We start from the raw sequence: 14,709 nt of genomic DNA on the forward strand, positions 1-14,709 counted from the left end.
TAGATACTTTTTTGACAATAAAACTTGAGTCCCCCACCATGTGCCCGTCAGTGTTATAAAGAGCTGGAGATGCAGTGATGGGTAGGGCAGGCCAGGTCTCCGACCTGGGGGAGCTTGCATTTCTGGCCATGGAGAGAAAGAAAACTGTGAATAAGAGAGCAGACAAACAAAGAAATACAGGGCCAGGAAGAAAATAAAACAGGAGTCTGTGCTTCAGGGGATCCCTGGGTGGCTCAGCGGTTTGGCGCCTGCCTTTGGCCCAGGGCGCGATCCTGGAGTCCTGGGATCGAGTCCCACGTCGGGCTCTCGGCATGGAGCCTGTTTCTCCCTCTGCTTGTGTCTCTGCCTCTCTCTCTCTCTCTCTCTCTATGTCTATCATAAATAAATAAATCTTAAAAAAAAAAAAAAGGAGTCTGTGTTTCAGAGTGCTTGGGGGTGGGAGAGGGGAGCACACCTGAGACCCAAGGTGGTGACATAGAAGTTGAGACCTGAATGATAAGAAGCAGCCAGCACTGTAGAATGGGGCAGAGGTGAGGTGAGTGTGTCAGTCAGGTGGAAGACTCTGGTGCAAAGGTCCTGAGGCAGGAGGCCTGGAGCATTCTAGGAGCAAGAGCCAGTTTGACTAGAACATTCAAAGTGAGATAGGAAGGACCTCAAGGCCCCATGATGCTTGGGAAGGGCTCTGGATTTTATTTTGTCTCTGTCATAAGAGCCGTCGAGCCTTCTGAAAAGAGGAGTGACAAGATAGGATTTGTGTTTTCAAAGAATCCTAAAGACTATAGAGGCAAACGTGGAGCTAGGAGCTAATAAAGAGGGTGTTGCAGGGGTCCAAGCAAGAGATGAAGACAGCTCAGTGTAGGAGGGTGTTGATGAAGGTGAAGAGAAGTATCCAGCCTTAGGATCTATTTTGAAGAAATCATTGAGCAATCTTAGACTCACTTGAATGTAGAGGATGAAGGAAACCCACATCTTTAGATCTAATTTCCCTGTTCTTCTATAAATTCCTTATTGAAGCCATTCTACAGGTGAGGAAAGGGAGTTTTCTTTCTATTTCTTTAGGAGGGCTTGTTCCAAGATGTAAACCATTTGATTATAGAATCTCCATCCAAGACAGAGGTCAGCAGACAGGGGTTGCCATCTGGTTTTGTGTGGCCTGTGAACTAAGCATGATTTTTGCACTTTTAAATGATTGGGGAAAAGAATTACAAGAATATTTTGTGGTCTGAGTAAAATTTCAGGACATGTGATACCATATGAAATTCAAATCTAGGTGTCTATAAATAAAGTTTTATTAGCACAAACCACACTCATTTGTTTACATGTTATCTATGGCTGCTTTCACACCACAGTGGTGAGCTGAGTAGTTGCAACCGAGGCTGTCTGCCCACAAAGGCAAAAATATTGGCTGTGGCCCTTTGTAAAAGTTTGCCAGCCTCTGATCTAAAGCGATTGATTCAAACATTCTTCCAAAACAGCTATTGGCTTTGAAGATAGGTGCAGCCATTGGCACTTTTCTTGGCAGTTTCATTGCCAAGGAACAGATTTGCTGAGCGATTCCCTTGTCTTGTGTGCCCTGCTCTGTAAAGGAAAGGATCTCATGCTGTTTAAATATTTGTGACTTATTTCTCTCTAGAGAGCACCCTGCAGAACTCTGCTTGACTTAGGCATCCACAAATGGAAAGAAAAGGGCTCCCTGGCCGAGTAATTGTGGGACACTCGCTGTCCGGTATTGCCCTTCCTGGGGACTGATTGACAGGGACAGTGCTGGGAAGGCCTCCAATAGAGAAGTGGGTTTAACTGTTTTACTAATCTCCCCTTCTCCTTTTCATGCTTGGCCTTTCAGCCTTTACTGTCGCCTCCTTCCCCTGCCCCTGAGTGGAAGGGATGGGGCCGGCAGGCTTCCTCCTCAGGGAGGAGAAAGCACCTGCAAGGGTGGCGCTTTTAACGTCCATTCCTTGTGGTAGGCACCACAGCAAGCTCTGCTAGGCCCCAGCAAGGCCCAGGCCAGGGTTTCTCAGAGAATTCCCCAAGGGCCATTGAACTCAGAATCATCCCAAGGTGGGGTTAGCTCAAACAGCAGACACTGGGGCACCTCCCCCTCCCCCCCTTTTTTAAAGATTTTGTTTATTTATTCACGAGACACACAATGAGAGAGAGGCAGAGACACAGGCAGAGGGAGAAGCAGGCTCCATGTGGAGAGCCCGACGTGGGACTCCATCCCGGGACTCCAGGATCACACCCTGAGTCAAAGGCAGGCGCTCAAGCACGAGCCACCCAGGCATCCCTGGGGCACCTCCTTCTAAGAGCCTGAGGAATGTGTGTGTCTCCTTCCCCTTTCCTCTGTCTCCACCTGGCAGGGTTATTTGTCCAGTGACAATGATAATAGTGACTTCCGTGTCTCAGCGCTTACTGGCTTGTCTCATTGGAGCCTTATGACAGCCCTATGAATTGGTGTCCTCACCATCCCCAGGCACAGATGGGGACACTTGAGTCCCAGGGGAAGGTCAGTAACGTGGTTGTGAATGAAGAGACAGGTCAAGGTTCATGTCGGGGTGGGCTGACACCAGGCAGATGGACACAGATCAGTTGCTGTGACTCAAGCTCCTGCACTGGGCCAGAGTTTGGACGCAATGGTATGAGGAGCCCCCAGATGGCAGCCCCTCTGAGGCTGGCAGGAAGGAGTTTGGGAGCACAGGGGCTGGGGGACAGATGCCTTTTTCTAATGTGTGGCAGATGTTTAATCTCTGTGGGTGGGGCTCAGGTCTCTCCCTCTGAAAAAGGGGGAAGATGTTATCTTCCCTATTTGTGAGAAATAAACGAGCCCTGTGCCTGGCTTCCTGAGCAGGGCCGGGGGCTAAGAGCCTACATCCAGAGGTCAGAGAGACCTGGGTTCAAATTGTCTTCTTACCAGTTGTGGGGCACCCTTCACAGGGTTTTACTCATCTGTGAAATGGCCATGATGGCTCCTCTGCCATGGGGCTGAGGTGCAGAGGTGATCACAACAGAGGCTCCTGGGGCTTCTGGTTAACCAGCAGCAGTTGTTTCTCCCCCCTCCTTCCCCTTGCAAATCCTACTTAGTCACCAGTGGCTGGAGGGCCGCCTGTTGGCGTGAGATGGCCCACAGGTGCTCCAGGGTTAGCGCAGAATAGCCTCTGGTTCAGTGGCCAGTGGGCCCCGGAGTGTCAGGCTGTCAAAGTCAAATACTTCCCTGGGTCAGGCAGGGGTCACGAAGGTAGGGGGGCTGGAGCTTCTCCTCTTAACCACTCAAGTGTTTGCTCTGCTGTCCTCAGATACTCAGCAGCTGGGGAAGGCCCCCATTAGTGTGGGCAGCGGGGAAACCATTTGTTCATCTTCTGATGAGGCTGGACTTGCTGAGAGAGGGTAGCCCTGAGCCAGAAGGGACAGGACTGAGCAAGACAGACGGGGTGCCTAGCCCACTACCTGGGAGAGGGAACATGACTGCTTAGCATCCTGAAAAGCTGCCTCCGCCTGGTTGGGCCAGCCCCATTCTGAGGTCAGCAGTGCCTGCTGAGCCTGCCCTGTGGCCAGGGCCTGCTCTCACCCCAGTCCCCCTGGACTCAGAAGGGTACTCTTCCTGTGATGAACTCACATGTGGTGTCGTCAACCATTAAGGTTCATTCAAGGGCCTGAAAGCCCCTGTAACCACAATATGCTCTCCGAATAAGGGCTTTTTGGACTCAAACACCTTTCCCTTGTCTGGCACCCCACTGGGAATGATACTCAGCCAAGAATCCGAGCCCAAATAGCAGGCATATAGGGAACTGGGACAGGCTGGCTGGGAGATGGCTTTCCCCCCCGACTTTGCCTTCCAGCAGTTAGCCAACTATTCAAGTGCTCAGAATGCCCAGGGTTCAGCCTCTGCCTGCTGTGTGCCTGGGGCAAGTTTCTCAACCTCTCCGAGCCTCAGCTCCTTATCTGCCAGAGCAAACCCAAACCCAGACATGATTATTGTAAAGTTTAAGATGAAATAATGTAGAGAGCATGGTGCTCCGTCTGCAGGAGCCCTCAGAAATGGGCCATTTGTCTCTGGGCGAGGGCCCAAGACCCCACCCTCGCCCACCCCCCTTTGTCACAGGGGTCCTCAAGGCACCAGGGACTGGGAAGGAAGAAGGCAGGAGTCCTGGACAGGGATGAGTGGAAGAGGCGTAGACCAGCCTCAGTCCATAACCAGTCCCCGTGCGGTGATGGGTTGGTTGTATCTGGCCACCAGCCTCAGGATTTAATTAAGTTAGTGATGAACCTAAACGTGTCTCTAGGGAGCCAGGAACTGTCCCTGGTTTCCTCTGCCTGTAGATTAATTCTTGTTTTTCCTTCTTTTGTTTTTTTTTTTTTTTTTTTTTTTTTTTTTTTCTGTTTCCCCCCTCCTTTGCTTCTTCCCAAGAAAGAAAAAAAAAAAGCCTTATTTATTATCATTTTCCCCACTGTTGGCATGGCAACACCAGCGTACGTTACTGAGCTACAGGCAGCCCCGCAACCATCCCAGCCACCACAGGCCCAGCCCCAGCCACCGCCGCCGCCACCAGCGGCACCCCAGCCCCCCCAGCCGCCTGCCACCGCTGCTACCCCCCAGCCCCAATATGTCACTGAGTTGCAGAGCCCCCAGCCCCAGGCACAGCCACCAGGCAGCCAGAAACAATATGTGACGGAGCTTCCGGCCACCCCCACGCCCTCACAGCCGGCCGGCGCACCCACCCCGTCCCCGGCGTCCCAGCAGTACATCGTGGTCACCGTGTCTGGTAAGTGGACATGCGCTCGGAGCCAGGGTGCTCTGTAATGACTTGGAGAGGAGTTTGGGGAATGGGCATCCTGGATGTGGGGAGCACAGTGATGCCCTCCCCAGCATGACAGCTTTCAGACTTGCTGGGGCTCCTGGGCAGGACTTGGGGGTTGTTTCTGGGGCAGGAGTAGTCAGGCCAAGCAGTGAGGCTTTTGTCCACCTAAACTCCTTTCCATCAGGGCAGCTCTTAGGGCTGTTTCTTTCTTTATCCCCAAGTAAACTGCCACTTGAGGAAAGGACTAGGTGGTGGGCTTAAAGTTTGCAAACATCTGTTGGAGATGGAGGGTGAGCACCAGGCTACTGCCCTCTGGGCCTAGCCTGGTTTCTCAGCAGCCCCTCGGCCATCCTGCCTGTTGCCTCTTCCGTAAAGGGCTGGTAATGGTTTCATGAGCTCAGGGGATACATGCCAGGCTTTCACGGAGGCACCGTAGGGAGGTCAGCTGGGAGGCCTCCTGGAGGTGCCACGATTTGGTTTTGGCAGGTCCCGGGGGCCGAGGAAGGCCATTGATTAGGCAATTTCATGATCATGTGGCCAAGGACCCCTGTTTCTCGCTGTGGTCTCTCTCCCCTTATGGCCGTGGAGAAAATGACCAGGAAGCTCAGGTCGTGATTCCTGCCCAGACTATCTTTCCCCCCCGCCCCACTTCCCTCCATGATGGAGATGGGCCAAACAGCAGGAACTGGGAGCAGAGGGTCAGGACAGGCAGTCATTCCCTTGAGAACGTGGAGCTCAGGCCAGGACTGGGCATCATTAGTGGTTTCCAGTGTGCTCAGTGGAGGGGGGAGAATGTGGTGACCCCCCCACCCCAGTTTTTCCAGAGTGGTAAAGGAAGGGACGGGAATCAAAAAGCCATCTTAGGAGGCTGTGGAAGGGGCAGGTCAAAACTAGGCTTAGGAAGATAGGACAATAAAGAGTGGTATGTGGCAACTGACATGGCCCCAGGGGACCAGAACAGGTGTAGCTGGGGCCCTGTGCAGCATCCTTTAGGCTCCTGGCGGTGTGGAGGTCCCCAGAGAGGGCTGGGGGTGGGGGCCTGCAGAGGCTCAGGGTAGTGACTCTTTACCCCAGGGACTGGTCTGGAGGGGTGGCATGTGAGAGCCATGCTGAGAGTACCAGCCATGGACGTGGCCAGGGTTCCCAGGCCCCACATTCCAGCGGGTTCCCAGCACTGCCCAGCTATTCTGCTAGGTTTTCTCACCAGCATGCCCCCCACCCTGCAAGAAGCCCACCCCACCTCCATCATCTTGTCTCACTCCGACATCCTGACCCTTGACCCCACTGCCTTCCTCACTGCGGACAGGCACCACCACATACCAAGAAGGACCCCATTTCCCCTGAGCCAGCCCCACATCCCCCAGTCGTCAGCAGCCACCTGCTCTGTGAGTCCCAGGGCCTCATCGCATCCCTCTCTTGCAGACCTTTCCCACCAGCATGCAGAGATGAAATAGCTCCATTTTATTTTATTTTTATTATTATTTTTAATAGCTCCATTTTAATCAGAAATCCCAGTTCCTGTATCCAGTTGCTGCCCATGTCTTTACTTCCTTTTAAATCAGAATTTCTTGAGTGATCCACCCTCCCTTCTCTCATGCTCTCTCTTCTGCTGCTCTCTGCCCTCCCCTGCCCAGCACTCCAGTTGGAGTCCCCTGTCTTGTCCTCCTGCTGGGTCACTTCGGGTATTTGTTTTCTTGGGTCCCTGGGAGGCGCCTGACAACCTGGTCCCCTTCCTCCCAGAACTGCCCCCTGCCCTGGTCTCCATCCCATTTTTGCCTCCTTCTCCTCCCCTTCAGAGGAGGAGAGGTGCTGACCTTCGTCCAGCACTTCAGCTCTCACTGCCACCTTGGTGCTAACAGTGTGCCCATGTTGTGGTCCATGCCCTGGGCTGTGGCCCCGAAGCCCAGCCACCTGTGATCATCCACTCAGGACTGAGTGGGCTCCTGAAGCCAGCATGGCCAAACCAGAACCCTGGATTTTTCCCCTCATCTAATCTATCCTCTTTTGAGACTTCTTCATTCTAATAAATACCACCCCAGGTCCTGGCTCAGCATGGACTCCTACCCTACCTATCCTTGAGCCAGACGTCTCGTCTCTACCTCCTAAATGCTACTAGAACCACCCCAGCCCCCCCCACCTCTCCCACCACCACGGCCCCCATCCTGGCCCAGCCTCTGCCCTCACCTGTCACAGTCCACCTGCACAGAGACCAGGAGGGAGCCCATCACAACCCACCCCAGATGATTCTGAGGCAGGGGGCCCTGATGACACTCTCTGGGACACCCTGACCTTGGCTTTCTCATCTGACGAGAGGTGGCCCCCTGTGGCCCCTCCCACAAGGGAAGGGCTTTAAAAGCTCCACACTTCCTGTATCCCCTGCTGACAATTTTCTAGCCTCTCAGCTCTGGTCTGGGAGGCCTGCCAACTCCCCTCCCAGCCCCCACTCTCAGTCTTCCCTCTCCCCTCCCACACCTGCTCCAGCCCTACTGGCCTTCCCACGGCTCCAAAACCCACAAGGCTCAGTCTGGCTTCTAGGGCTTTGCACTTGCAGTGCCCTCTGCCTGGAGCACTCCCATCCCAAACCTCCTGGTGACTTGTCCCTTGTGTTCTAGTGTCAGTGCAGATCTACCTCCCTGACACCCATACCTCCCCACCTCCACTGCTTACTCCCTGTGTCCTCACTTTGCTTGATTTTTCTTCTTAACGTTCATTATCACCTGAAGTGATGATGATGATGATGATGTCCAACCCTTCATCTCTGAGGGCAGGGCTCTGTCCACTGAGTCTTGGTGGCATGAGACCCAGGTGAAGGCTGGGCTGACCCGTCACAGCCCTCATGGTCTGTTAGCCCTGGGCAACTGAGAGCAGGTGGGAAGCCTCGCCTGTCACTGCTGGAGGACTTTGGTCAGCTTCCAGGACATCTGATTGGCCATGGACTTCTTGGGTGCTGGCTTTGGCTGATCTGTGGTGGGGAGGTCCAGGGTCCTCTGGAAAGGGCACATGGCTCCAGGCCCCAGAGCACCCCAACTCCCGGCACATTCCTCTCTCCGCCCAGCCTCCCCAGTTCTTCCTGGTCCATGGACTCCAGGGAGTCCCCAGGGCTTAGAGGTTGAGGCCTTTGTTCCCGCCTCCCCCTAATTCCCCCATCACCATGGGGTTACTCTGTGCTTATGTGCTGCAGTGAGTGGGCTGCTGGTATGACTTTCAGGATTCCTTCTTTGGTCTGATGGTACCTTCATGGTCTTTCACAGGGGTCCTGGGGACTTTCTTTTCCCTACTGCTCCTTGTTCTGGTGGCAGTGAGCTTGTCCCCTGGAGGGTTACTGGGTGGGCTTCCTCGAATTTTTCTGAGGAAGAGGAGGTTGGCTGTACCTTTTTACTCCACTTGCTGTTCTGTTGACCCCTCTCCCAGGCCCTGTAGTGAGTTCCCAGCATTCCTCCATGACTCTCTCATGGGTTAGCATCCCTTTTCATCTAAAGGTGGCCTTAGAGCCGCTTGAGCTCATCTCAGGCATGGCAGGGGTAAGGGAGGTAACTGACACCAGTAAAAGGCAAGATGCCTGGGACTCCTCTGGAGCCAGAGCAATCTGAGCCGATCAGGGACCCAGGGAGACTCAGGAAGGAAACAGGGAGGGGCCCTGGGCCCAAACCTGGAGCCCAGGCTGAAAGCCAGCTGGGAACAACCCCACAGGCAGCTCATCCAGCCCGGTCCTTATAGGCTCTGTCCTAAGTGTCTATGGAGGTGATGGGAAAGAAGCTCAGTTTCCAGGCTCAGCAACAGCCTTGTAGACCCATAAGCCCCTGTCCTCACAGGCTACCAGACTCTTGCCCAAACTCGAGGTAGAAAGAGGAGGGCACTGTGGGCCCTGGCAGCCACCCCCAGGAGGGTGAAACCAAGCCTGCCCACAGCAGATAGGGCTGGGCTGAAGGAGCGGCAGCGGCTAGCCTTTCTTCCCTGCGTCTCCCACACTTGGAGTCCCAGGGAGTCCAGGAAGACTTGTGTCTGAGAGGAAGATGGGAGGCTGTTTGTCAGCATCCTCAGCACAGATGGGGAAACCAAGATCAAGGGACCCAGGACCCACCAGCCACCTCAGGAGCCCCCGACTGAAGTCCTCTCCTAGAGCAAAGGATCTGGAGGGAGGGAGCCAGACGGCCCTGCCCGGTGTCCACAAGGAGTAGGGCCCCAGCTCATCCTAATGGAGCCTCTCGGGCTTCCTCAGTCTTCCCCTTCATAGCTTGTGGTATTGGAGACATGAGTAGGTCTCGATGGGGAAGTGCAGGGCCCAGGGAGGAAGAGACGCTCATCAGATCGAGGGACAGGAAATCAGCTGCCACTTCCTGACTACAGACTTGAGACTGCAGGGCCTTCCCTGGTCTCAGGCACATGCCCAGAATGGAGGAGGCAGACAGACAGATGGAAAGGCTCTCAGACTTAACACCCCGCTCTCCCAGACACACTCAGTGAGGGCCACATGCAGGCAAACAGGGACCCACACACGGGAAGCCCCTCATCCGGACAGTAGACTCTGGAATCTCACCTGTTTATCCTCGTGATACAGCCCCGGCATGCCTGGTGGATGTGGGGGTCCCTGCCATCGCAGACTGTTTCCTGGGGCTTCCCCCACCCAGGCAGGGGCCTGATCTCAGCAGGTCCCCAGGCCTCCCAGCTGCTTAGGGTCCCACCGACTGAAAGATCAGCCGTGGTGTTTTCATCTGAACCTCCTGGCCAGCCCCCCACTCACTCACTGCCCACCCTGAACTAGGCAAGACCTGTCACAGGCCTCCTCGGTTGGGTGCCATTCCTTGGGATGGGCCTGGCTGCCCACGTCCCTCTGACACCCAGGTGTGCCGGGCCCCCCACGTGACTAAGGGCTTTCTCAGGTTTCTCCTGGGGGCCCATCTCAGTGGGGGCTGCATCCTTCACTGCTCAGGGAAGCCCAAGTGGATGCCCAGGAAGATTCTAGCCAAACGTTGGAAATGATGTCTCCTGGAATTGGCTGCAGACGCAGCTGGCCAGGCAGGCCTGAGGTTGCTCCAGTGCCCGTCCCACATGTGGCCAATGAGAGGCTCCCCACAACACCACCTTCCACATCTGACCACTGCTTCCCCTACACCCAACACATAACACATTCATGAGCTCTGCCCAGGACTTAGTCCCTGGGGTTCTTGCATCGACCTGGAACTGCCCTTCTGCCCTGGCCAGGCCCCCTCCCTGTGTCCCCACATGGCTGAGGCCCAGCTCCCCACTCTGGAGGCTTGCCCCCTTTGCCTCTCCCCTTCTCAGCTCCCTTGTTAATCACTCAGTGAGATGTGCTTGAAACTTGACATGTGCCTGCCGGGTAGAATCTCTGGGTACCAGCCTCCCTCCTGACTTCATAGCAAGGCCCCAGCCCAGAGAAGGCTCTGCTTGGGCCACGCCTACTGGGAGGACAGTGTTTATTCCAAGAGGGCAGCAGAGGAGCTCTACAGCTGCATCCCTGGGGGTGGGGTGGGGGATTAGCTCCCCAAGGTTGTGGGTATAAAGCCACCCACTCACCCTGCTGTTCCCAAAGAGGTGGACCAGGAGTAAGGAGTATAGAACAGTTTCTCCTAGATAGACGGGGGCAGGGGCAGGGTGGGGGCAGGTGGGCACCATGTTCTACAATTGCCTCTTCTCGGCTGCCTGTCAGCGTGAGTAGCTGCCTGCCCACTTCAAGCCCCCTCTTGCCCCCGACCTACTGAGGACAGGGAGGCTGGGACAGTGGAGAAGGAGAGGGCCACAGGCTGGCAGGGCCTTGTAGGGTCACCCTTTTGACTATCTTCCATTCCTGGGAAGCCAGGAGTCATCTTGGTCCCAGGAGGAAGGTGGCCATAGCATTTTGGTCCTTCTAGGGCTGCTGAGACCCCAGGGTAGGGGGCCAGTCACTGGAAGTCCACAAATCTTATCTGTTGGGAGAAGGGATCTAGCCCTTCGGGCCTCTGGTGCATCTTGGCTCCTCATTCACCCCTTCTGGTCTGGTTTTGGGATGAGGAGAGGTGGGGTGGGGCTGCTTCTGCACGTCTAGGATCATAGGTCCTTATGGCTCACCTCAATGGGCAGTGTCAGGGCTGGCCAGGAGGCAGGCAGGATTCTTGGAGAGGCCCAGCGATGGTAGGGATCAGCTTCAGGCAATATCGTCCCATCCTGATGGGTTCAGGCTTGGGCTCAGGGTGGAGGCAGGGACAGCAGGCAGAGCTGACCCAGTGACCCCTCCTCACAGAAGGCGCTATGCGGGCCAGTGAGACTGTATCGGAGGCCAGCCCAGGCTCCACAGCCAGCCAGACCGGAGTGCCCACTCAGGTGGTCCAGCAGGTGCAGGGCACCCAGCAGGTAGGACACACATACCCCTCCCCTGGGGAGGGTGGGCTGGGAGGATACACGAGAGGGGCAGTGGAGACTGTGGCCATGGCACTGTGGCCTCCACTCCTGCCCTGCTGTCAGAGCCATCTGCTCACATGTTCTTATCAAGATGCTTGCTTCAGCTACCCCTCCACCCACCTGGGCCAGGCCTCACTGGGGAAGCTGGCATGGCTCAGGTTTTTACTCCTTGCCCCTACAGCGTCTGCTGGTCCAGACAAGTGTGCAGGCCAAGCCGGGCCATGTGTCACCCCTCCAGCTCACCAACATCCCAGTACCCCAGCAGGTAAGCCTGCCATGCCCGTCCTGGCCCTCACAGCCTCCCCCAGGGTACACAGTCAACTCCCTGTGGCCTGCTCAGATTTGTCCTCACCAGCATCAAGGACATAGGCTCCAACCAGGCCCCTCTCCCCCCACCTGCTGCCTCCAGCAAGTGAGACCATGGCAGTCAGGGCCCATTGGAAAAGGATGACCCATACAAGTTTCTTAGTAGACAGAACTGAGGAGTAGCAATAAGGAAGGTAGCTTTCGGGTCCAGCCCCAGTGTCTCAAAGCAGAGAACCCAATGCCAGTTAGGAGCTGAGAGCCTGTAGCCAGCACAGGGACTGTGAGCGTGTGATGGTCTGTCCCCTGGGCAGCCTGTGGGCAGGGTGGTGGGGCTCAGCATAGGACCCTGTGGCTCTGCCACTTACTGATTCCAGTACCTTAGGCAAGCACTTTTGCCGTCCTGAGTCTCTCTGTCACCCCTGTGAAGTGGAATTAGTAGCAGGGCTGTGCCGGGACTGTTGGGGCAGTTCTGTGAGCTAACAGGGGCACAGCACTAGGACATCTCCTGGTCTGGTAGCGGGTGCTCATGGCAACCGACAGGCTCCACAGACAGGCTGCTGTGAGTGAACTGTGGTCCTTTCCCTCCTGGTTCTAGGCTCTCCCCACACAGCGTCTGGTGGTGCAGAGCACAGCCCCAGGCAGCAAGGGTGGCCAGGTTTCCCTGACAGTGCATGGCACCCAGCAGGTGCACTCACCCCCTGAGGTAGGTGGTGGCCCCATCAGCTGACCTCCCTGTCTCTCTCTTCCCATTACCCCCAGACTATACTTGGAGGGGTCCCTACTCCTCAAGCCCATTTTCTCCTGCCCGGGTTGAGTGGCTTGGCTGCCTGATTCATGGCCCCACTGGCAGTGAGCTGGGTCCAGCTCTGGGAGGAAGAAGCAGCCTCCACCTGGGTGGAGTTGGGCCTCCACTTCAGGGCTGCATATCCCAGGAAGGAAAGGAGGCCACTGGCCCTGCTCTGAGGATCCCCCCAAACATCAGTGAGGGTGTTGGAGGCAGGCAGGCCATGGGTGGCTGGGAGCATGGCTGGTAGCATCAGGAGCTTGGGGTCAGACCCCCCTCCGCAGCTTAGCCATTTCTTCTGGGGAACTCTGGCGAGGCCCCTAGAGCCTCCCAAGCCCAGTGTTTTCTATGTGTAAAGCAGCAAATGATATGAAGTGCCACAGCATGGCCCAGAGGACCTGCAGCCAGTCTGGCCGGGGTCGTGCCTGGTGCCACCACTCAGCTGTGTGGCCTTGGGACGTCCCTTCCCATCTGGTGGTTTAGCACATCATCTGTTAAGTGGGGATTCCCTCACCTCCCCCTCCTCACCTCAGGGGTATTAGTCTCTCTGATTATGGAGGCCACAGGCAGCCTCTGAGCTGAGGCCATCTGCACTGGGGAGGCTGCCCCTGCCCCCCCCCCCCCCCCCAGTGCCTCTGGGCTGGACTCCCAGCTTTGCCTCGGAGTGACTGGGGCAGGGACTCTTGCAATTCCAATTCAGGGAATTTGACCAGTTAGTGGCATAGGAGGTTGAGATCTCTGTGGCCTGCCACCCTCCCCAAATAGCCCTTGGGAGAGCCCTCCTGAAAAGGGTTTTGTCAGGGCCTGGGCAACCAGACCATATTCTCGTGTCTCCTTCCCTTGCAGCGGTCACCGGTGCAAGCCAACAGCTCCTCCAGCAAGACGGCTGGGGCCCCCACGGGCACAGTGCCGCAGCAGCTGCAAGTCCATGGTGTTCAGCAGAGTGTCCCCGTCACCCAAGAGGTGCCAGGCCAAGGCGGGCAGTGGCTGGGGCAAGGGGTCCTGGCCAGGCAGCCTCTGCAGCCTCCTTGACTGTCTGGGAGCTGTGGCAGGGAAGGTCTGCAGGAGCCCAGCAGATGGGGGTACAGCCTCAGCAGCCCCTCAACCCCTGGCCTTTGGCAAGCGCTTCCACCTCACTCCAGACTCAGCATCCTCCTCTAAATAATGCCTCTGCCCTAGGAGCCCAGAGGAGCAGGGTGGTCAGGGCTGCTGGGGGATGAAATGTGGTCTTCATGAGTGGCTTTCTATGTGTAAAGCAGCAAATGATATGAAGTGCACCTGGCACTGTACGGGTGCTGGAAACTCAGAAATGTCCTGGCCTCTTTGGGCCCAGTTGCCTGGAGGAAGTCCCAAGGCCGAGTCCTGGCTTACCCTTAAGGAGCTTGGGGGAGGCCCAACCTCCAAATCCATGGCCAGCCTCTGGGAGGAGGCTATTGATCTGAGCTGCCAGTCGCCAGTCATGGCAGCTGAAGCAGCTTAAATGGCAAGGGGTGGCTGCCACCTGGTTGCTATCACTCAAGTTGCGGGGTTCCAAACCCCTCAGAAAACCATATAAAAACCATAGATTCTTCTCCCAAAAGAAAGCAGAAACCTCACCCTGAAGGATTCCCAGATGTTCCTGCCGGGTACCACAGACCCCTCTGACCCTCCAGGCCTGGGTTTGAGGTGTAATCCACCACGCAGCACCCCCATCCTCCACCCCCTGCCCCCAGCTTGTGTCCTTCCCTGTGTGCCCTGAGGGTGATCAGGATCCCTGCAGCACCAAGGATGTGGGGGTGTGGGGGAACCCATGTAGAGTAGGGGGGAGGACAGCAAGGACTCCCTCACTCAGGCCCAAGTTCAGCTTCAGTTCTGCCATTTCCGGTGGACCTCACTTTGCTGAGCCCAAAGTCAACGTGGTGTTGAATCTAACAGGCACTTGGTGAAGGGCAGCAGGGAAAATCTGCAGAATGGTAGCCTCTTTGGGGCCCCACGGTTACCAGAGTCTGACTTTCCCTTTCCCTCCCCAGAGGTCGGTGGTCCAAGCCACTCCACAGGCCCCCAAAGCCGGCCCTGTGCAGCAGCTCACAGTGCAGGGGCTCCAGCCGGTTCACGTGGCTCAAGAGGTGCGTGTCTCCTCCACCTGCCTCCGGGCAAACCCCGGGACTGGGGCCCCGGGCTGGGCTGGGCTGGGGAGGGGTGCGGGCCCCTCAGGGCGCAGGGAGGGAGGGGAGCGGGGGTCCTCAAGGGCCCCAGCCGGGCTCCAGGCTCCACTTGGGGCTGTGAGCTGCAGACTCGGTCTTGGCGCATCCCCTCCCCCACCCCCCACCCCCCGCCCCTGGCAGTTCAGGGGCCCAGGTTTGCTAAGAGAGAGATCTGGATCCTCCCCTCCCTGAGCCACCTGGGGGGGAGATCTGTTGGGTTGCTGCCTGAGCTCAGCGACCCGGTGGG

The 14,709-nt window shown here is 56.5% G+C and overlaps 1 protein-coding gene across 2 annotated transcripts in view; it reads left to right on the forward strand.

The window, feature by feature from the left end:
- RFX1 (regulatory factor X1) overlaps window positions 1-14,709 on the forward strand; it is a 31,001-nt gene that overhangs the window by 3,635 nt on the left and 12,657 nt on the right. The window contains exons 3-8 of one of the 2 annotated variants that reach the window (XM_038567062.1): window positions 4,403-4,757; window positions 11,032-11,141; window positions 11,371-11,454; window positions 12,091-12,198; window positions 13,126-13,242; window positions 14,289-14,384. In XM_038567062.1, the coding sequence (XP_038422990.1) occupies window positions 4,451-4,757; window positions 11,032-11,141; window positions 11,371-11,454; window positions 12,091-12,198; window positions 13,126-13,242; window positions 14,289-14,384 (822 nt within the window). In that variant the 5' untranslated portion in view covers window positions 4,403-4,450. The remainder of the gene's footprint in view (window positions 1-4,402; window positions 4,758-11,031; window positions 11,142-11,370; window positions 11,455-12,090; window positions 12,199-13,125; window positions 13,243-14,288; window positions 14,385-14,709) is intronic. The other variant, XM_038567061.1, reaches the window with a different exon arrangement.

Source organism: Canis lupus, chromosome 20, assembly GCF_011100685.1.
Source record: "Canis lupus familiaris isolate Mischka breed German Shepherd chromosome 20, alternate assembly UU_Cfam_GSD_1.0, whole genome shotgun sequence".
Taxonomy (NCBI): domain Eukaryota; kingdom Metazoa; phylum Chordata; class Mammalia; order Carnivora; family Canidae; genus Canis; species Canis lupus.